Source organism: Palaemon carinicauda, chromosome 17 (genome assembly GCF_036898095.1).
Source record: "Palaemon carinicauda isolate YSFRI2023 chromosome 17, ASM3689809v2, whole genome shotgun sequence".
In the NCBI taxonomy this organism is placed as follows: Eukaryota; Metazoa; Arthropoda; class Malacostraca; order Decapoda; family Palaemonidae; genus Palaemon; species Palaemon carinicauda.
This window is the reverse complement of record NC_090741.1, coordinates 111,431,629-111,453,646: the sequence shown is the minus strand read 5'-3', so window position 1 is coordinate 111,453,646 and position 22,018 is coordinate 111,431,629. Positions and strand designations below refer to the sequence as shown.

The 22,018-nt window shown below is 44.9% G+C and overlaps 1 protein-coding gene across 1 annotated transcript; it reads right to left on the bottom strand.

Moving 5' to 3' along the window:
• Positions 1–2,067: 2,067 nt before the first annotated feature.
• On the bottom strand, positions 2,068–11,377 carry LOC137656529 (cuticle protein 63-like). Its single transcript, XM_068390703.1, has 3 exons — positions 11,182–11,377; positions 9,523–9,780; positions 2,068–2,333 (listed from the first exon to the last, which is right to left on the bottom strand). Exons 1-3 carry the CDS (start codon positions 11,375–11,377, stop codon positions 2,068–2,070), a joined length of 720 nt encoding a protein of 239 aa, XP_068246804.1.
• Positions 11,378–22,018: the final 10,641 nt, after the last annotated feature.

Below are 22,018 nucleotides of genomic sequence, written 5' to 3'. Positions count from 1 at the left end.
CATAGACATAGCCATAGCCATAGCCATAGACATAGTCATAGCCATAACCCTAGGCATAGACATAGACAAAGACATAGCCATAGCCATAGACGTAGCCATAGCCATAGCCGTAGCCATGAACATAGACATAGTCATAGCAATAGACAGCCATAGACATAGATATAGACAGCCATAGCCAGAGCAATAGCCATAGCCATGAACATAGCCATAGCGATAGCCATAGCCATAGACTTAGACAGAGTCATAGCCATATCCATAGCCCTAGACATGCACATAGCCATAGCCATAGCCTTAGCCATAGACATGGACATAAATATAGCCATAGCCGTAGCCAAGTCCATAGCCTTTGCCATAGACATAGCTGTAGCCCTTGCCATAGCATTAGCTGTAACCATAGCCGTAGCCATTGCCATAGCCATAGCCATAGCCTTAGATATAGCCGTAGCCATAGCTTTAGTCACAGTCATAGCCTTAGCCATAGCCTTATCCAGATATTGACATAGCCATAGCCATGGATATACACTTAGACATTGACATAGCCATAGATATAGCCATAGCCATAGACATAGCCATAGCCATAGCTATAGCCATAGCCATAAACATAGACATACACATAGCCATAGCCATATACATAGCCATAGACATAGACATAGCCAAAGATTTAGACATACACATAGTCATAGACATAGCCATATCCATAGCCATAGCCACAGACATACATTGACATAGCCATAGTCATAGCCATAGCCCAAGCCAGACATAGATAGTTCCATAGCCATAGCCATAGCCATAGACATAGCCATAGCCATAGCCAGAGCCATATACATGGACATAGACATACCCATAGACTTAGACTAGCCATAGCCATAACCATAGACATAGACATAGACATAGCCATAGCCAGACATAGACATAGTCATAACAATAAACATAGACATAGACTAACACATAGCCATAGCCAGACAGACATAGCCATAGCCATACCCATAGACATAGACATAGTCATAGCCATAACCATAGACATAGCCATAGACATAGCCATACACGTAGCCGTAGCCATAGCCCTAGCCATCCCCGTCAACGTAGCCATAGCCGTGGACGTGGACGTGAACGTGGATATGGCCATGGCTATAGACATAGACAGAGCCATAGCCATAATCATAGCCATAGCCTTAGCCATAAGCATAGACTTAGCCATAGCTATAGCCATAGACAGACATAGACACATCCATAGCCTTAGCCATAGACGTAACCGTAGCCATAGCCGTAGCCGTAGCCATGAACATAGACATAGTCATAGCCATAGACAGCCATAGACAAAGATATAGACAGCTAAGGCCAGAGCAATAGCCATAGCCATGAACATAGCCATAGCCATACCCATAGACATAGACAGAGTCATAGCCATAGCCATAGCCCTAGACATGCACATAGCCATAGCCATAGCCTTAGCCATAGACATGGACATAGATATAGCCATAGCTGTAGCCATATCCATAGCCTTAGCCATAGACATAGCTGTAACCCTAGCCATAGCCGTAGCTGTAGCCATAGCCGTAGCCATAGCCATAGCCGTAGCCATAGCTTTAATCGCAGTCATAGCCTTAATCATAGCCTTATCCAGACATTGACATAGCCCTAGCCATAGATATAGACTTAGACATTGACATAGACATAGATATAGCCATAGCCATAGCCATAGCTATAGCCATAGCAATAAATATAGACATACACATAGCCTTAGCCATATACATAGCCATAGACATAGACATAGCCAAAGATTTAGACATAGACATAGTCATAGACATAGCCATATCCATAGCCATAGCCATAGATATACATTGACATAGCCATAGCCATAGCCATAGCCATAGCCAGACATAAATAGTTCCATAGCCATAGCCATAGCCATAGACATAGCCATAGCCGTAGCCAGAGCCATATACATAGACATAGCCATACCCATACACATAGACATTGCCATAGCCATAACCATAGACATAGACATAGACATAGCCATAGCCAGACATAGACAGTTATAGCAATAAACATAGACATAGACATAGACTAACACAAAGCCATAGCCAGACAGACATAGCCATAGCCATACCCATAGACATAGACATAGTCATAGCCATAACCATAGACATAGTTATAGACATAGCCATAGCCATAGCCATAGACGTAGCCGTAGCCATAGCCGTAGCCATAGCCGTCGCCATTGCCGTCGCCATCCCCGTCGACGTAGCCGTAGCCGTAGTCGTGGACGTGAACGTGGATATGGCCTTGGCTATAGACATAGACAAAGCCATAGCCATAACCATAGCCATAGCCTTAGCCATAAGCATAGACATAGTCATAGTTATAACCATAGACAGACATAGATATAGACATAGTCATAGCCATAGCCATACCTGAAGACATAGCCATAGCCATAGCCATAGCCATATCCATAGACAGAGCCATACATATAGACATAGACATAGCCATAGCAATAGCATCCATGGCCATAGCAATAGCATCCATAGCCATAGCCATAGCCATAAAAATAAACATAGACATAGATATAGACAGAGCCATAGCCATAGCCATAGTCATAGCATTAGACATAGCCATAGCCATAAACATAGACATAGACATAGTCATAGCCATAGCCAATGACATAGACATAGCCATAGCCATATATATAGACATAGCCATAGCCATAGACATAGACATAGACACAGTCATAGCCATAAACATAGCCTTTGCCATAGCCAGAATCATAGACATAGACATAGATAGAGCCATAGCCTTAGCCATGGCCATAGCCATAGATATAGCCATAGCCATAGCCATAACAATAGCCATAGCCATAGAAAGATATAGCCATAGCCATAGCAATACCCATAGCCAGAGCCATAGCCCTAGACTTAGACATGACCATAGCCCTAGCCATAGCAATAGCCAGAGACATAGCCATAGCCATAGCCATAGCCATAGACAGACATAGCCATAGACATAGACATAGCCATAGGCATTGCCATTGCCATTGCCATAGCCATAGCCATAGACAAAGTCATAGCCTTAGCCATAGCCATAGACATAGCCTTAGCCATAGACATAGCAATAGACATAACCTTAGCCATAGCAATAGCCATAGATATAGACATAGCCATAGCCATAAACATAGCCATAGCCCTAGCCTTAGCCATACATATATCCAAAGCCATATCCATAGCCATAGCCATAGACATAGCCATAGCACTAGCCTTAGCTGTATCCGTAGCAGTAGCCGTAGCCCTAGCCATAGCCATAGACATAGCCTTAGCCATAGCCATAGCCAGACATAGATATAGACGTAGACATAGACATAGAGATAGCCCTAGCCATAGCCATAGCCATATCCAGACATAGCCAGAGCCATAGCCATAGACATAGACATAGCCATAGACATAGCAATAGATTTAGACAAAGATGTAGTCATAGCCTTAGCCATAGTGATAGCCAGACATAGACATATCCATTGGCATAGACATACACATAGCCATAGCCATAGCCATAGCCAGAGTCATAGCCATAGCCATAGTCATAGCCATACCCATAGACATAGTGTTAGCCATAGACATAGACTAAGACATAGCCATAGACATAGTCATAGCCATAACCATAGAGATAGCCATAGCCATAGTCAGAAACATAGCCTTAGCCAGACACAGCCATAGCCATAGACATAGCCATAGCCATAGACAGCCATAGCCATAGACATAGCCTTAGCTATAGACATAGCCATAACCATAGCCATACACATAGACAAACATAGACATAGCCTTAGCCATATACATACCTATCGCCATAGCCATAGACATAGCTATAGAAATAGACATAGACATAGACATATCCTTAGCCATAGCCATAGCCATAGATATACACATAGCCAAAGCCATAGCCCTAGACATAGACATAGCCCTACATATAGACATAGACATAGCCATAGATATAGACAGAGCTATAGCCCTAGCCATAGCCATAGCCATATATATACACATAGCCAGAGCTATAGCCATAGTCATAGCCATAGCCATAGCCATAGACATAGCCATAGCCATAGACATACACATAGCCAGAGCTATAGCCATAGTCATAGCCATAGCCATAGCCATAGACATAGCCATAGCCATAGCCATTGACGTTGCCATAGCCTTAGCCATATATGTAGCCTTAGCTGTAGCCATACCCGTAGCCGTAGCCATAGCCATAGCCATATGATGTAGCCGTAGCCGTAGCCGTAGCTGTAGCCGTAGCCATAGACATAGCCATAGCCATAGCTATAGACATAAACATAGCCATAGCCATAGCCATAGACATGGCCATAGCCATAGCCATAGACATAGCCTTAGCCATAGCTGTACCCATAGCCGTAGCCATAGCCATAGAAGTAGCCGTAGCCATAGACATAGACATAGCCACACCCATAGACATAGACAGAAATATACATAGCCATGGTATACATAGCCATAGCCATAGCCATAGACATAGACATAGCCTTAGCCATAGCCATAGCCATAGACATTGCCATAGTCATAGCCTTAGCCATAGCCAAAGCCAAAGCCATAGTCATAGACATAGACATAATCATAGCCATAGACATACCCATAGACATAGCCATAGCCAAAACCATAGACATACACATAGACATAGCCATAGCCACAGACCTAGCCATAGCAATAGCCATGGTATACTCAGCCGTAGCCACAGCCATAGACATTGCCATAGCCATAGCCATAGCCATAGACATAATTATAGAAAGCCATAGCCATAGCCAAAGCCATAGCCATAGCCATTGACATAGACATTGCCATAGACATAGCCATAGCCATTGACATAGACATTGCCATAGACATAGCCATAGCTATAGCCATAGACTTGAACATAGCCATGGCCATAGCTATAGGCATAGACATAGACATAGACATTGATATAGCAATAGACATAAACATAGCCATAGCCTTAATCATAGCCTTAGCCATAGACATAGACATAGTCATAGCCATAGCCATAGCCATAGCCATAGATATAGCCATAGCGGTAGCCATAGCCATAGCAGTAGCCCTAGCCATAGCCATAACCATAGATATAGCCAAAAAGGTAGCCATGACCGTAGTTGTAGCCATAGCCATAGCCATAGCCATAGACATAGCCTTAGCCATAGCCATAGCCAGACATAGATATAGACATAGACATAGACATAGAGATAGCCATAGCCATAGCCATAGCCAGACATAGCCAGATCCATAGCCAAAGACATAGACATAGACATAGCCATAGATTTAGACATAGACGTAGTCATAGCCTTAGCCATAGTCATAACCAGAGCCATAGACATAGACATAGCAACAGCCATAGACATTTACATAGATATATACATAGCCATGGTATACATAGCCATAGCCATAGACATAGACATAGCCATAGCCATAGACATTGCCATAGTCATAGCCATAGCCATAGCCAAAGCCAAAGCCTTAGACATAGACAAAGACATAACCATAGCTGTTGACATACCCATAGACATAGCCATAGCCATAACCATAGACATACACATAGACATAGTCATAGACATAGCCATAGCAATAGCCATGGTAGCCATAGCCATAGCCATAGCCATAGCCATAGCCATAGTCATAGAAAGCCATAGCCATACCCAAAGCCATAGCCATAGCCATTGACATAGACATTGCCATAGACATAGCCATAGCCATAGACATAGACATAGTCATAGCCATAGCCAATGATATAGACATAGCCATAGCCATATATATAGACATAGCCATAGCCAGAGACATAGACATAGACATAGCCATAGCCATAAAAATAGCCATAGCCATAGCCAGAACCATAGACATAGACATATACATAGCCATAGCCTTGGCCATGGCCATAGCCATAGATATAGCAATAGCCATAGCCATAGCCATAACCATAGTCATAGCCATAGACAGATATAGCCATAGCCATAGCAATACCAATAGCCAGAGCCAGAGCCCTAGACTTAGACATGACCATAGCCATAGCTATAGCAATAGCCATAGACATAGCCATAGCCATAGTCATAGCAATAGACAGATATAGCTATAGACATAGACATAGCCATAGTCATTGCCATTGCCATTGCCTGAGCCATAGCCATAGACAAAGCCATAGCCTCAGCCATAGCCATAGACATAGCCTTAGCCGTAGACATAGCAATAGACATAACCTTAGCCATAGCAATAGCCATAGATATAGACATAGCCATAGCCATAAACATAGTCATAGCCATAGCCATAGACGGAGCCATAGCCAGAGCCATAGACGTACATGTAGCCATAGCCGTAGCAGTAGCCGTAGACATAGCCATAGCCATAGTCATAGACATAGACATAGCCATAGCCATAGCCATAGACATTCCAGCCTTTTTTGTCTCTCGGAGCAAAGTCCGCCCTTTTTTGCCTTTCTGAGGGAAGTCCGGCCTTTTTCGCCTTTCGGAGCGAAGTCCGGCTTTTTTGTCTTTCGGAGCGAAGTCCAGCCTTTTTTGTCTTTCGGAGCAAATTCAGGCCTTTTTTTTGCTTTTCAGAACGAAGTCTGGCTTTTTTTGCCTCTTGGAGCGAAGAGCGGCCTTATTTGTCCCTCGGAGCAAAGTCTGGCCTTTTCTGCCTCTCTGAGCGAAGTCCGGCCTTTTTTGTCTCTCTGAGCGAAGTCCGGCCTTTTTCGTCTGTTGGAGTGAATTCCGGCCTTTTTTGCCTTTCGGAGCGAAGTCGGCCTTTTTTGTCTATCGGAGTGAATTCCGGGCTTTTTTGCCTTTCAGAGTGAAGTCAGGCCTTTTTTGCCTCTCCAAGTGAAGTCCGGCCTTTTTTGTCTCTCGGAGCGAAGTCCGGCCTATTTTGTCTCTCGGAGCGAAGTCTGGCCTTTTTTGTCGCCTGGAGCGAAGTCCCGCCTTTTTAATCTCTCGGAGTAAATTCCGTCCTTTTTTGCTTTTCAGAGCGAAGTCCGGCCTTTTTTGCCATTCGGAGCATATTCCGGCCTTTTTTGCTTTTCAGAGCGAAGTCCGACCTTTTTTGCCTTTTGGAGCGAAGAGCGGCCTTATTTGTTCTCCGGAGCGAAGTCCGGCCTTTTTTTGCCTTTAGAAGCGAAGTCCGGCCTTTTTTGCCTTTCGGAGCAAAGTCCGGCCTATTTTGCCTTTCTGAGCGAAGTCCGGCCTTTTTTGCCTTTAGGTGCGAAGTCTGGCCTTTTTTGCCTTTCAGAGTAAAGTCCGGCCTTTTTTGCGTTTCGGAGCGAAGTCTGGCCTTTTTTGTCTCTCGGAACGAAGTCTGGCCTTTTTGGTCTCTCGGATCGAAGTCTGGCCTTTTTTTTCTCTCGAAGCATGTCCGGCCTTTTTGGTCTTTCGGAGGGAAGTCCGGCCTTTTTTGTCTTTCGGAGCGAAGTCCGACTTTTTTTGTCTTTCGGAGCGAAGTCCGGCCTTTTTTGTCTTTCGGAGTGGAGTCCGGCCATTTTTGCCTCTCGGAGCGAAGTCCGGCCTTTTTTGGCTTTGGGAGCGAAGTCCGGCCTTTTTTGTCCCTCGGAGCAAAGTCCGGCCTTTTTTGTCTCTTGGAGCGAAGTCCCGCCTATCTTGTCTCTCGGAGCGAAATCTGGCCTTTTTTTCGCTCTTAGCGAAGTCCGGCTTTTTTGTCTCTCGGAGCGAAGTCCGTCCTTTTTTGTCTTTTGGAGTAAAGCCCGGCCTTTTTTGCCTTTCGGATCGAAGTCCGGCCTTTTTTGCCTTTTGGAAGGAAGTCCGGCCATTTTTGTCTTTCGGAGCGAAGTCCGGCCTTTTTTGTCTCTCGGAGCGAAGTTCGGCCTTTTTTGCCTTTCGGAGCGAAGTCCGGCCTTTTTTGTCTCTTGGAGCAAAGTCCGGCCTTTTTTGTCTCTCGGAGCGAAGTCCCGCCTATCTTGTCTCTCGGAGCGAAATCTGGCCTTTTTTTTTCGCTCTTAGCGAAGTCCGGCCTTTTTTGTCTCTTGGAGCGAAGTCCGTCCTTTTTTGTCTTTTGGAGTAAAGCCCGGCCTTTTTTGCCTTTCGGATCGAAGTCCGGCCTTTTTTGCCTTTTGGAAGGAAGTCCGGCCATTTTTGTCTTTCGGAGCGAAGTCCGGCCTTTTTTGTCTCTCGGAGCGAAGTTCGGCCTTTTTTGCCTTTCGGAGCAAAGTCCGACCTTTTTTGTCTTTCGGAGCGAAGTCCGGCCTTTTTTGTCTTTCAGAGTGAAGTCCGGCCTTTTTTGTCTGTTGGAGCGAGGTCCGGCCTTTTTTGTCTCAGAGCGAAGTCCGGCCTTTTTTGCCTTTCAGAGCAAAGTTCGGCCTTTTTTGTCTCTCGGAGCCAAGTCCGGCCTTTTTCGTCTCTTGGAGCGAAGTCCGGCCTGTTTTGCCGTTTGGAGCAAAGTCTCTCCTTTTTTGTCTCTCGGAGCATAGTCCGGCCTTTTTTGCCTATGGAGCAAAGTCCGGCCATTTGTGCCTTTCGAAGCGAAGTCCAGCCTTTTTTGTTTTTCGAAGCGAATTCCGGCCTTTTTTGTGTTTGGGAGCGAAGTCCGGCCTTTTTTGCCTTTCGTGGTAAAGTCCTGCCTTTTTTTGCATTACGGAGCGAAGTCCGGCCTTCTTTGTCTTTCGGAGCGAAGTCCGGCCTTTTTTGTTTCTCGACATAGACATAGCCATAGGTATAGCCATAGCCATAGCCATACCCATAGACATAGACATAGCCATTACCATAGCCAAAGATGTAGACGTAGCCGTAGCTGTAGCCGTAGCAATAGTCGTAGCCGTAGTCATAGACATAGACATATCCATAGCCATAGCCATAGACATAGACATAGCCATTACCATAGCCATAGACGTAGATGTAGCTGTAGCCCTAGCCGTAGCTGTAGCCGTAGCCATAGCCATAGACATAGACATACCCATAGCCAGAGACATAGAAATAGCCATAGCCATAGCCCTAGTCACATAGCCATAGACATAGACATAGCCATAACCATAGTGATAGACATAGCCATAGCCATAGCCATAGATATAGCCATAGCCATAGCCATAGATATAGCCGTAAACTTAGCCATGACCGTAGCTGTAGCCATAGCCATAGCCATAGACTTAGACATAGCCTTAGCCATAGCCATAGCCAGACATAGATATAGACATAGATATAGACATAGAGATAGCCATAGCCATAGCCAGACATAGCCAGAGCCATAGCCATAGACATACATATAGCCATAGCCATAGACATAGACATAGACATAGCCATAGATTTAGATATATACATAGTCATAGCCATAGCCATAGCTATAGCCTGACATAGACATATCCATAGGCATAGACATAGACATAGCCATAGCCATAGCCAGAGCTATAAACATAGACATAGCCATTGCCATAAACATAGACATAGCCAGACATAGACATAGCCATAGCTATAGACATAGACATAGACTAAGACATAGCCATAGCCATAGCCATAACCAAACATAGACATAGCCATAGCCATACCGATAGACATAGATATAGCCATAGGCATAGCCATAGCCATAGCCATAGACATAGACAAAGCCATTGCCATAGATGTAGCCGTAGCCGTAGCCATCGCCATTGACGTTGCCATCGCCGTTGCCGAAGCCATAGCCGTAGCCATGGACGTGGACTTGGACGTGGACGTAGCCATACCCATAGCCATAGCCATAGACATAGACATGGACATCGACATGTCCATGACTATAGACATAGCCATAGCCATAGTCTTAGCCATACCTGAAGACATAGATATAGCCATAGCCATATCCATAGACATAGCCATAATCATAGCTATAGCCATAGCCATAGCATCCATAGCCATAGCCATAGACATAGACATAGCCATAGACATAGACATAAACCTAGATATAGACATAGACATAGCCATAGATATAGACAGAGCTATAGCCATAGCCATAGAGATAGACATACACATAGCCAGAGCTATAGCCATAGTCATAGCCATAGCCATAGACATAGCCTTAGCCATAGCCATAGCCATTGACGTAGCCATAGCTATAGCCATAGACATTGCCAAAGCCATAGCCATAGACATAGACATAGATATAAACAAAGACATGAACATGGCCATGGCCATCGCTATAGACATAGACATAGCCATAGTCATAGCTATAGACAGACAGAGACATAGATGTAGCCAGAGCCATAGCCATAGATTGAGCCATAGCCATAGCCCTAGCCATAGCCATAGACATATAAGTAGACATAGCAATAGACATAGCCATAGCAATAGACATAGCCATAGCAATAACCATAGCATCCATAGCCATAGCATCCATAGCCATAGACATAGACATAGACATTGCCATAGACCTAGACATAGCCATGAATATATCAGAGCCATAGCCTAAGCCATAGCCATAGCTATAGGCAACACATAGACATAGACATAGACTTGGCCATGGCCATGGCCATAGACATAGCCATAGCCAGAGCCATAGGCTAAGACATAGCCATAGCCATAGCAATAGACAGAGCCATAGCCTAAGCCATAGCCATAGGCATAGACTTAGCCTTGGCCATGGCCATGGCCATAGACATAGCCATAGCCATAGCCCTAAATGTAGCCATAGCCATAGCCCCAGCCATAGACATAGCCATAGTCATAGACATAGACATAGCCATAGTCAAAGCCATAGCCATAGCCATAGCCAAAGCCATAGCCATAGGCATAGACATAGACATAGCCATAGATGTAGCCATAGCCGTAACCATAGCCATAGACTTAGACAGAGTTAGACATAGCCATAGCCATAGCCATAGCCATAGCCAAAGTCATAGCCATAGGCATAGACATGGACTTGACCATGGCCATGGCCATAGACATAGCCATAGCCATGGCCCTAAATGTAGCCATAGCCATAGCCATAGCCATAGACATAGCCATAGCCATAGACATAGACAGAGCCATAGTCATAGACATAGACATAGACATAGCCATAGCCATAGACATAGACTTAGACATAGCCATAACCATATCCATAGCCATAGCCAAAGCCATAGCCATAGGCATAGACATAGACATAGACATAGCCAGAAATGTAGCCATAGCCATAGTCATAGATGTAGCCATAGCCATGGACATAGACATAGTCATAGGTATAGCCATAGCCATACCCATAGCCATAGCCATAGCCATAGCCATAGACATAGACATAGCCATTACCATAGCCATAGACGTAGATGTAGCCGTAGCCTTAGCCGTACCCATAGCAGTAGCCATTGTCGTACCCATAGCCGTAGACATAGACATAGCCATTACCATAGCCATAGACATAGACGTAGCCATAGCCATAGCCAGAGCCAGAGCCATAGCCATAGCCATAGACATAGACATAGCCATAGCCATAGCCAGAGACATAGACATAGCCATGGCCATAGCCATTGTCACATAGCCATAGACATAGCCATAGCCATAGTCATAGACATAGCCATAGCCATAGAAATAAAAATAACCATAGCCAAAGCCATAGACATAGACATACCCATAGAATAGCCATAGAAATAGACATAGCCATAGCCATAGCCATAGCCATAGCCATTGATGTGGCCGTAGCCATAGCCATAGATGTAGCAGTAGCCGTAGTCTTAGCCATAGCCATAGCCATAGCCATAGCCATATGATGTAGCTTTAGCCATAGCCGTAGCTGTAGCCGTAGCCAAAGACATAGCCATAGCCATAGACATAGACATAGACATATATATAGCCATAGCCATAGCCATAGACATGGCCATAGCCATAGTCATAGACAGAGCCATAGCCATAGCTATAGCCATAGCTGTAGCCGTAGCCATAGATGAAGTCGTAGCCGTAGCCGTAGTCATAGATATAGACATAGCCAGAGCCATACACAGAGACATAGACATAGACAAAGCCATAGCCATATCCATGGTTTACATACCTATAGACATAGCCATAGCCCTAGACATAAACATAGCCATAGCCTTAGCTCTAGATATTGTCTTAGCCATAGCCATAGCCATGGCTGTAGCCGTAGCCATATCCATAGACGTAGACATAGCCGTAGCCGTAGAAAAAGACATAGCCATTGCCATAGCCATAGCCATGGACAGATATAGCCATAGCCATAGCCATGGCCAGATATAGCCATAGCCATAGACATAGACATAGTCAGAGCCATTGCCATTGCCATTGCCATTGCCATAGCCATAGCCATAGACAAAGCAATAGTCATAGCCATAGACATAGCTAGCCATAGCTATAGACATAGCCATAGCCATAGCCATAAACACAGCCATAGCCATAAACAGCTATAGCCATAGAGTTAGCCATAGCCATACACATAGCCATAGCCATAAACATAGACATAGACATAGCCATAGCTATACACATAGACATAGCCATAGCCATAGACATAGCCATAGCCATAGCAATAGCCATATACATAGCCATAGCCATAGCCATAGACATAGCCATAGAAATAGACATAGACATAGCCATAGCCTTTGCCATAACCACAGCCCTAGACATAGCCATAGCCATAGCCATAGACATAGCCATAGCCATAGCCATAGTCATAGCCATAGCTATAGCCATAGAGAGACATAGCCATAGCCATAGCCATAGACATAGCCATATCCATAGACATAGACAGAGACAGAGCCATAGCCATAGTCATAGACATAACCATAGCCATAGCCATAGCCATAGCCATAGACAGATATAGCCATAGCCATAGCCATACACATAGACATAACCATTGCCATTGCCATTGCCAAAGACATAGCCATAGCCATAGCCATAGCCATAGATATAGTCATAGCCATAACCATAGACATAGACATAGACATAGCCATAGCCATAGCCATAGACGTAGCCGTAGCCATAGCCGTAGCCGTAGCCATGAACATAGACATAGTCATAGCCCTAGACAGCCAAAGACATAGATATAGACAGCCATAGCCAGAGCAATAGCCATAGCCATGAACAGAGCCATAGCCATAGCCATAGCCATAGACTTAGACAGAGTCATAGCCATAGCCAAAGCCCTAGACATGCACATAGCCATAGCCATAGCCTTAGCCATAGACATGGACATAGATATAGCCTTAGCCGTAGCCATGTCCATAGCCTTTGCCATAGACATAGCTGTAGCCCTAGCCATAGCCCTAGCTGTAGCCATAGCCGTAGCCATAGCAATAGCCATAGCCATAGCCTTAGATATAGCCATAGCCATACCTTTAGTCGCAGTCATAGCCTTAGCCATAGCCTTATCCAGACATTGACATAGCCATAGCTAGAGACATAGACTTAGACATTGACATAGCCATAAATATATCCATAGCCATAGCCATAGCCATAGCCATAGCTATAGCCATAGCCATAAACATAGACATACACATAGCCATAGCCATATACATAGCCATAGACATAGACATAGCCAAAGATTTAGACATACACATAGTCATAGACATACCCATATCAATAGCCATAGCCATAGACATACATTGACATAGCCATAGCCCTAGCCATAGCCATAGCCTGACATAGATAGTTCCAGAGCCATAGCCATAGCCATAGACATAGCCATAGCCATAGTCAGAGCCATATACATAGACATAGCCATACCCATAGACATAGACATAGCCAGAGCCATAACCATAGACATAGACATAGACATAGCCATAGCCAGACAGAGACATAGTCATAGCAATAAACATAGATATAGACATAGACTAACACATAGCCATAGCCAGACAGACATAGCCATAGCCATACCCATAGACATAGACATAGTCATAGCCATAACCATAGACATAGACATAGACATAGCCAAAGACATAGCCATAGACGTAGCGTTAGCCATAGCCGTAGCCGTAGCTGTCGCCGTTTCCGTCGACATCCCCATCGACGTAGCCGTAGCCGTGGACGTGGACGTGAACGTGGATATGGCCATGGCTATAGACGTAGACATAGCCATAGCCATAACCATAGCCATAGCCATAGCCATAAGCATAGACATAGCCATAGCTATAGCCATAGACAGACATAGATATAGACATAGCTATAGCCATAGCCATACCTGAAGACATAGACATAGCCATAGCCATAGATATATCCATAGACAGAGCCATAGCCATAGACATATACATAGACATAGATATAGACAGAGCCATAGCCAAAGCCATAGGCATAGATATAGACAGAGGCATAGCCATAGCCATAGTCATAGCATTAGACATAGCCATAGCCATATACTTAGACATAGACATAGTCGTAGCCATAGCCGATGACATAGACATAGCCATAGCCATAGCCATAGCATCCATAGCCATAGCCATAGCATCAATAGCCATAGCCATAGACATAGACATAGATATAGACAGAGCCATAGCCATAGCCATAGGCATAGATATAGACAGGGGCATAGACATAGCCATAGTCATAGCATTAGACATAGCCATAGCCATAGACTTAGACATAAACATAGTCATAGCCGTAGCCAATGACATAGACATAGCCATAGCCATTTATATAGACATAGCCATAGCCATAGACATAGACATAGACGTAGCCATAGTTATAAACAAAGCCATAGCCATAGCCAGAACCATAGACATAGACATTGACTGAGCCAGAGCCTTAGCCATGGCCCTAGCTATAGATATAGCCATAGCCATAGCCATAACGATACCCTTAGCAATAGACAGATATAGCCATAGCCATAGCAATCCCCATAGCCAGAGCCATAGCCCTAGACTTAGACATGACCATAGCCATAGCCATAGCCATAGCAATAGCCATAGACATAGCCATAGCCATAGCCATAGCCATAGACAGATATAGCCATAGGCATAGACATAGCCATAGCCATTGCCATTGCCATTGCCATAGCCATAGCCATAGACAAAGCCATAGCCTTAGCCAGAGCCATAGACATAGCCTTAGCCATAGACATAGCAATAGACATAACCTTAGCCATAGCAATAGCCATAGATATAGACATAGCCATAGCCATAAACATAGCCATAGCCATAGCCATAGACAGAGTCATATCCATAGCCTTAGACCTACATGTAGCTATAGCTGTAGCAGTAGCCGTAGACATAGCCATAACCATAGTCATAGACATAGACAGAGCCATAGCCATAGCCACAGACATAGCCAGAGCCATAGCCATAGCCAGTGCCATAGCCATAGCCATAGCCAGAGCCATAGACGAAGACATAGCCATAAGCCATAGCCATAGCCATAGATATAGGTATAGACATAGCCAGAGCCATAGCCATAGCCATAGCCATAGACGTTGCCATAGCCATAGCCGTTTCAGTAGTTGTAGCTATAGCCATAGCCATAGCATTAGCCGTAGACATATCCATACCCATAGCCATAGCCCTAGCCATAGACATGCACATAGCCATAGCCATAGCCATAGCATTAGCCATAGACATAGACATAGATATAGCCATAGCCGTAGCCATATCCATAGCTTTAGCCATAGACATAGCTGTAGCTCTAGCCATAGCCGTAGCTGTAGCCGTAGCCGTAGCCATAGCCATAGCCATAGCCATAGATATAGCCGTAGCTGTAGCCTTAGTCGTAGTCAGAGCCATAGCCATAGCCATAGCCAGACATAGACATAGACATTGACATAGACAGAGATTTAGCCATAGCCATAGCCATAGCTAGACATAGCCATAACTATAACCATAGCCATAGACATAGACAAAAACATAGCCAGAGCCATAGACAGCCATAGACATAGACATAGCCAAAGATTTAGACATAGACATAGTCATAGATATAGCGATATCCATAGCCATAGCCATAGACAGACATTGACATAGCCATAGCTGTAGCCATAGCCAGACATAGATATGTCCATAGCCATAGCCATATCCATAGACATAGACATAGCCATAGCCATAGCCAGGGCTATATACATAGAATTGGCCATAGCCATAGACATACCCATAGCCATGGCCATAGACATTGCCATAGCCTTAGCTATAGCTTTAGACTTAGACGTAGAAAGCCATAGCCATAGCCAAAGCCATAGTCATAGCCAAAGCCATAGCCATAGCCATTGACATAGACATTGCCATAGACATAGCCATAGCCATTGACATAGACATTGCCATAGATATAGCCATAGCCATAGCCATAGACATGAACATAGCCATGGCCATACCTATAGCCATAGACATAGACAAAGACATAGCCATAGACATAAACATAGCTATACCAATAGCCATAGACATAGACATAGATATAGCCATAGACATAGCTTTAGCCATAGCCTTAGCCATAGACATCGACATACACATAGCCATAGCCATATCCATAGCCATAGCCAATGACATAGCCATAGCTCTAGCCAGAGCTGTGGCCGTAGCTGTAGACGTAGCCCTAGCCATAGCCATAGCCAGAGATATAGCCATAAACTTAGCCATGACCGTAGCTGTAGCCATAGCCATAGCCATAGCCGTAGACATAGCCTTAGCCATAGTCATAGCCAGACATAGATATAGACATAGACCTAGACATAAAGATAGCCCTAGCCATTGCCATAGCCATAGCCAGACATAGCCAGAGCCATAGCCATAGACATAGCCATAGACATAGACATAGCCATACAGAGACATATCCCATGGCATAGACATAGACATAGCCATAGCCATAGCCATAGCCAGAATCATAGCCATAGCCATAGTCAAAGCCATACCCATAGACATAGCCTTAGCCATAGACATAGACATAGACATAGCCATAGCCAAAGCCAAAGCCATAGACATAGACATAGACATAACCACAGGCATAGACATACCCTAAGACATAGCCATAGCCAAAACCATAGACAGAGCCAGAGCCAGAGACATATCCATAGCAATAGCCAAGGTATACTTAGCCATAGCCATAGCCAGAGCCATAGACATTGCCTTAGCCATAGCCATAACCATAGACATAATTATAGAAAGCCATAGCCATAGCCAAAGCCATAGCCATAGCCATTGACATAGACATTGCCATAGACATAGCCATAGCCATAGCCTATTGATATAGACTTTGTCATAGACATAGCCATAGCCTTAGCCATAGACATGAACATAGCCATGGCCATAGCTATAGCCATAGACATAGACATAGACATAGATATAGCCATAGACATGAACATAGCCATAGCCTTAGCCATAGCCTTAGCCATAGCCTTAGCCATAGACATAGACATAGCCATAGCCATAGCCATAGCCATAGATATAACCATAGCTGTAGCCATAGCCGTAGCCGTAGCAGTAGCCCTAGCCCTAGCCATAATCATATATATAGCCATAAAGTTAGCCATGGCCGTAGCTGTAGCCATAGCCATAGCCATAGCCATAGACATAGCCTTAGCCATAGCCGTAGCCAGACATAGATATAGACATAGACATAGACATAGAGATAGCCATAGCCATAGCCATAGCCAGACATAGCCAGAGCCATAGCCATAGACATAGACATAGCCATAGCCATAGACATAGACATAGTCATAGACATAGCCATAGATTTAGACATAGATGTAGTCATAGCCTTAGCCATAGCCATAGCCAGAGCCATAGACATAGACATAGCAACAGCCATTGACATAGACATAGATATATACATAGCCATGGTATATAGAGCCATAACCATAGCCATACACATAGACATAGCCATAGCCATAGACATTGCCATAGTCATAGCCATAGCCATAGCCAAAGCAAAGCCATAGACATAGACAAAGACATAACCATAGCCATAGACATACCCATAGACATAGCCATAGCCATAACCATAGACATACACATAGACATAGCCATAGACATAGCCATAGCAATAGCCAGGGTATACATAGCCTTTAGCCATAGCCATAGACCTTGCCATAGCCATAGCCATAGCCATAGACCTTGCCATAGCCATAGCCATAGCCATAGCCATAGACATAGATATAGAAAGCCATAGCCATAGACATAGATATAGAAAGCCATAGCTATACCCAAAGCCATAGCCATAGCCATTGACATAGACATTGCCATAGACATTGCCATAGCCATAGACATAGACAAAGTCATAGCCATAGCCAATGACATAGACATAGCCATAGCCATATATATAGACAAAGCCATAGCCATAGACATAGACATAGACATAGCCATAGCCATAAAAATAGCAATAGCCATAGCCAGAACCATAGACATAGACATAGACATATCCATAGCCTTAGCCATGGCCATAGCCATAGATATAGCCATAGCCATAGCCATAGCCATAACCATAGCCATAGCCATAGACAAATATAGCCATAGCCATAGCAATACCCATAGCCAGAGCCATAGCCCTACACTTAGACATGACCATAGCCATAGCCATAGCAATAGCCATAGACATAGCCATAGCCATAGCCATAGCCATAGACAGACATAGCCATAGACATAGACATAGCCATAGCCATAGCCATTGCCATTGCCATTGCCATAGCCATAGCCATAGACAAAGCCATAGCCTTAGCCATAGCCATAGACATAGCCTTAGCCATAGACATAGCAATAGACATAACCTTAGCCATAGCAATAGCCATATATATAATCATAGCCATAGCCATAAACATAGCCATAGCCATAGCCATAGACAGAGCCATAGCCAGAGCCATAGACGTACATGTAGCCATAGCCATAGCAGTAGCCGTAGACATAGCCATATCCATAGTCATAGACATTTCGGCCTTTTATGTCTCTTGGAGCGAAGTCCGGCCTTTTTTGCCTTTCGGAGGGAAGTCCGGCCTTTTTCGCCTTTCGGAGCGAAGTCCGGCTTTTATGCCTTGCGGAGCGAAGTCCGGCCTTTTTTGTCTTTCGGAGCAAATTCCGGCATTTTTTGGTTTTCGGAGCAAAGTCCAGACTTTTTTGCCTTTTGGAGCGAAGAGCGGCCTTATTTGTCTTTCGGAGCGAAATCCGGCCTTTTTGTCTCTCGGAACGAAGTCCAGCCTTTTTTAGTCTCTCGGAGCGAAGTATGGCCTTTTTTTCTCTCGAAACGAAGTCCGGCCTTTTATGTCTCTCGGAGCGAAGTCCGGCCTTTTTCGTCTGTCGGAGCGAATTCCGGCCTTTTTTGCCTTTCGGAGCGAAGTCCGGCCTTTTTTGTCTTTCGGGGCGAAGTTCAGCCTTTTATGTCTCTTGGAGCGAAGTCCGGCCTTTTTTGTCTCTCGTAGCGAAATCTGGCCTTTTTTGCCTTTCGGAGCAAAGTCCAGCCTTTTTTGCCTTTCGGAGCAAAGTCCGGCCTTTTTTGTCTCTCGGAGCGAAGTCCGGCCTTTTTTGTCTCTCGGAGCGAAGTCCGGCCTTTTTTGCCTTTCGGAGTGAAGTCCGGCCTTATTTGCCTCTCCAAGTGAAGTCCGGCCCTTTTTGTCTCTCGGAGCGAAGTCTGGCCTATTTTCTCTTGGAGCGAAGTCTGGCCTTTTTTGTCGCCCGGAGCGAAGTCCGGCCTTTTTTGTCTCTCGGAGCAAATTCTGTCCTTTTTTGCTTTTCAGAACGAATTCTGGCCTTATTTGACTTTCGGAGCAAATTCCGGCCTTTTTCGCTTTTCAGAGCGAAGAGCGGCCTTTTTTGCCTTTTGGAGCGAAGAGCGGCCTTACTTGTTCTCCGGAGCGAAGTCCGGCCTTTTTTGCCTTTAGAAGCGAAGTCCGGCCTTTTTTGCCTTTAGAAGCGAAGTCCGGCCTTTTTTGCCTTTTGGAGCAAAGTCCGGCCTTTTTTGCCTTGCAGAGCGAAGTCCGGCCTTTTTTGTCTTTGGATGCGAAGTCTGGCCTTATTTGCCTTTCGGAGCAAAGTCCAGCCTTTTTTGCGTTTCGGAGCGAAGTCCGGCGTTTTTTGTCTCACGGAACGAAGTCCGTCCTTTTTGGTCTCTCGGATCGAAGTCTGGCCTTTTTTTTCTCTCGAAGCGATGTCCGGCCTTTTTGATCTTTCGGAGCGAAGTCTGGCCTTTTTTGTCTTTTGGAGCGAAGTCCAACCTTTTTTGTCTTTCGGAGCAAAGTCCGGCCTTTTTGGTCTTTCGGAGCGAAGTCCGGCCATTTTTTTCTTTCGGAGCGAAGTCCGACCTTTTTTGTCTTTCGGAGCGAAGTCCAGCCTTCTTTGCCTTTCTGAGCGAAGTCCGGCCTTTTTTGCCTTTTGGAGCGCAGTCCTGCCTATTTTGTCTCTCGGGCGAAGTCTGGCCTTTTTTGTCTCTCGGAGCGAAGTCCGGCCTTATTTGTCTCTCAGAGCGAATTCCAGCCTTTTTTGCCTTTCGGAGCGAAGTTCGCCCTTTTTTGTCTCTCGACGCGAAGTCCGGCCTTTTTTGTCTTTCAGCGCGAAGTCCGGCCTTTTTTGCGTTTCGGAGTGAAGTCCGGCCTTTTTTTTTTCGGAGCGAAGTCCGGCCTTTTTCGTCTCTCAGAGTGAAGTCCAGCCTTTTTTGTCTGTTGGAGCGAAGTCCGACCTTTTTTCTCTCCCGTATCTAAGTCCGGCCATTTTTGTCTCGGAGCGAAGTCCGGCCTTTTTTGCCTTTCGGAGCAAAGTTCGGCCTTTTTTGTCTCTCTTAGCCAAGTCCGGCCTTTTTAATCTCTTGGAGCGAAGTCCATCCTTTTTTGTCTCTCGGAGCAAAATCCGGCCTTTTTTGCCTATGGAGCAAAGTCCGGCCATTTTTGCCTATCGAAGCGAAGTCCGGCCTTTTTTGTTTTTCAAAGCGAATTCCGGTCTTTTTTGTCTATAGGAGCGAAGTCCGGCCGTTTTTGCCTTTCGGGGCGAAGTCCTGCCTTTTTTGCCTTACGGAGCAAAGTCCGGCCTTATTTGTCTTTTGGAGCGAAGTCTGGCCTTTATTGTCTCTCGACATAGACGTAGCCATAGGTATAGCCATAGCCATGCCCATAGCCATAGCCATAGCCATAGTCTTAGACATAGACATAGCCATTACCATAGCCATAGACGTAGACGTAGCCGTAGCCGTAGCCTTAGCCATATTCGTAGCCGTAGCCATAGACAGAGACATAGCCATAGCCATAGCTATAGCCATAGACATAGACATAGCCATTACCATAGCCATGGACGTAGATGTAGCTGTAGCCGTAGCAGTAGCCATAGCCGTAGCCGTAGCCATAGCCATAAACATAGACATAGCCATAGCCATAGCCAGAGACATAGACAGAGCCATAGCCCTAGCCATAGTCATATAGCAATAAATATAGACATAGCCATAGCCATAGTCATAGCCATAGCCATAGCCATAGCCATAGAAATAGCCATAGCTAAGCCATAGATATAGCTGTAAAGTTAGTCATTACTGTAGCTTTAGCCTTAGCCATAGCCATAGCCATAGACATAGACATAGCCTTAGCCATAGCCATAGCCATACATAGATATAGACATAGACATAGACATAGACATAGAGATAGACATAGCCATAGCCAGACATAGCCAGAGTCAAAGCCATAGACAAAGACATAGCCATAGCCATAGACATAGGCATAGCCATAGACATAGCCATAGATTTAGACATAGACATAGTCATAGCCATAGCCATAGCCAGACATAGACATATCCATAGGCATACACATAGACATAGCCATAGCCATAGCCAGAGCCATAGACATAGACATAGCCATTGCCATAGACATAGACATAGCCAGACATAGACATAGACATAGCCATAGCCATAGACATAGACATAGACATAGAATAAGACATAGCCATAGCCATAGCCATAACCAAACATAGACATAGCCATAGCCATACCGATAAACATAGACATAGCCAGAGGCATAGCCATAGCCATAGACATAGACATAGACAAAGACGAAGCCGTTGCCATAGATGTAGCCGTAGCAGTAGCCGTCGCCATTGCCGTTGCCATCGCCTTTGCCGAAGCCATAGCCATACCCATGGATGTGGACGTGGACGTAGCCATACCCATAGTCATAGCCATGGACATAGACATGGACGTGGACATGTCCTTGACTAT

Coding starts and splice junctions, on each gene's coding strand:
- LOC137656529 (XM_068390703.1), bottom strand. CDS start 11,377: ATGGCTCTGGCTCTGGCTATGGCTATGGCTACGTCTATGTCTATGGCT. Junction 9,781..11,181: donor GGCTATGGCTATGGCTATGG/GTATGGCTATGG, acceptor CTATGTCTTCAG/GTATGGCTAAGACTATGGCT. Junction 2,334..9,522: donor GGCTATATCTATGTCTATCG/GTATGGCTATGG, acceptor CTTATGGCTAAG/GCTATGGCTATGGTTATGGC.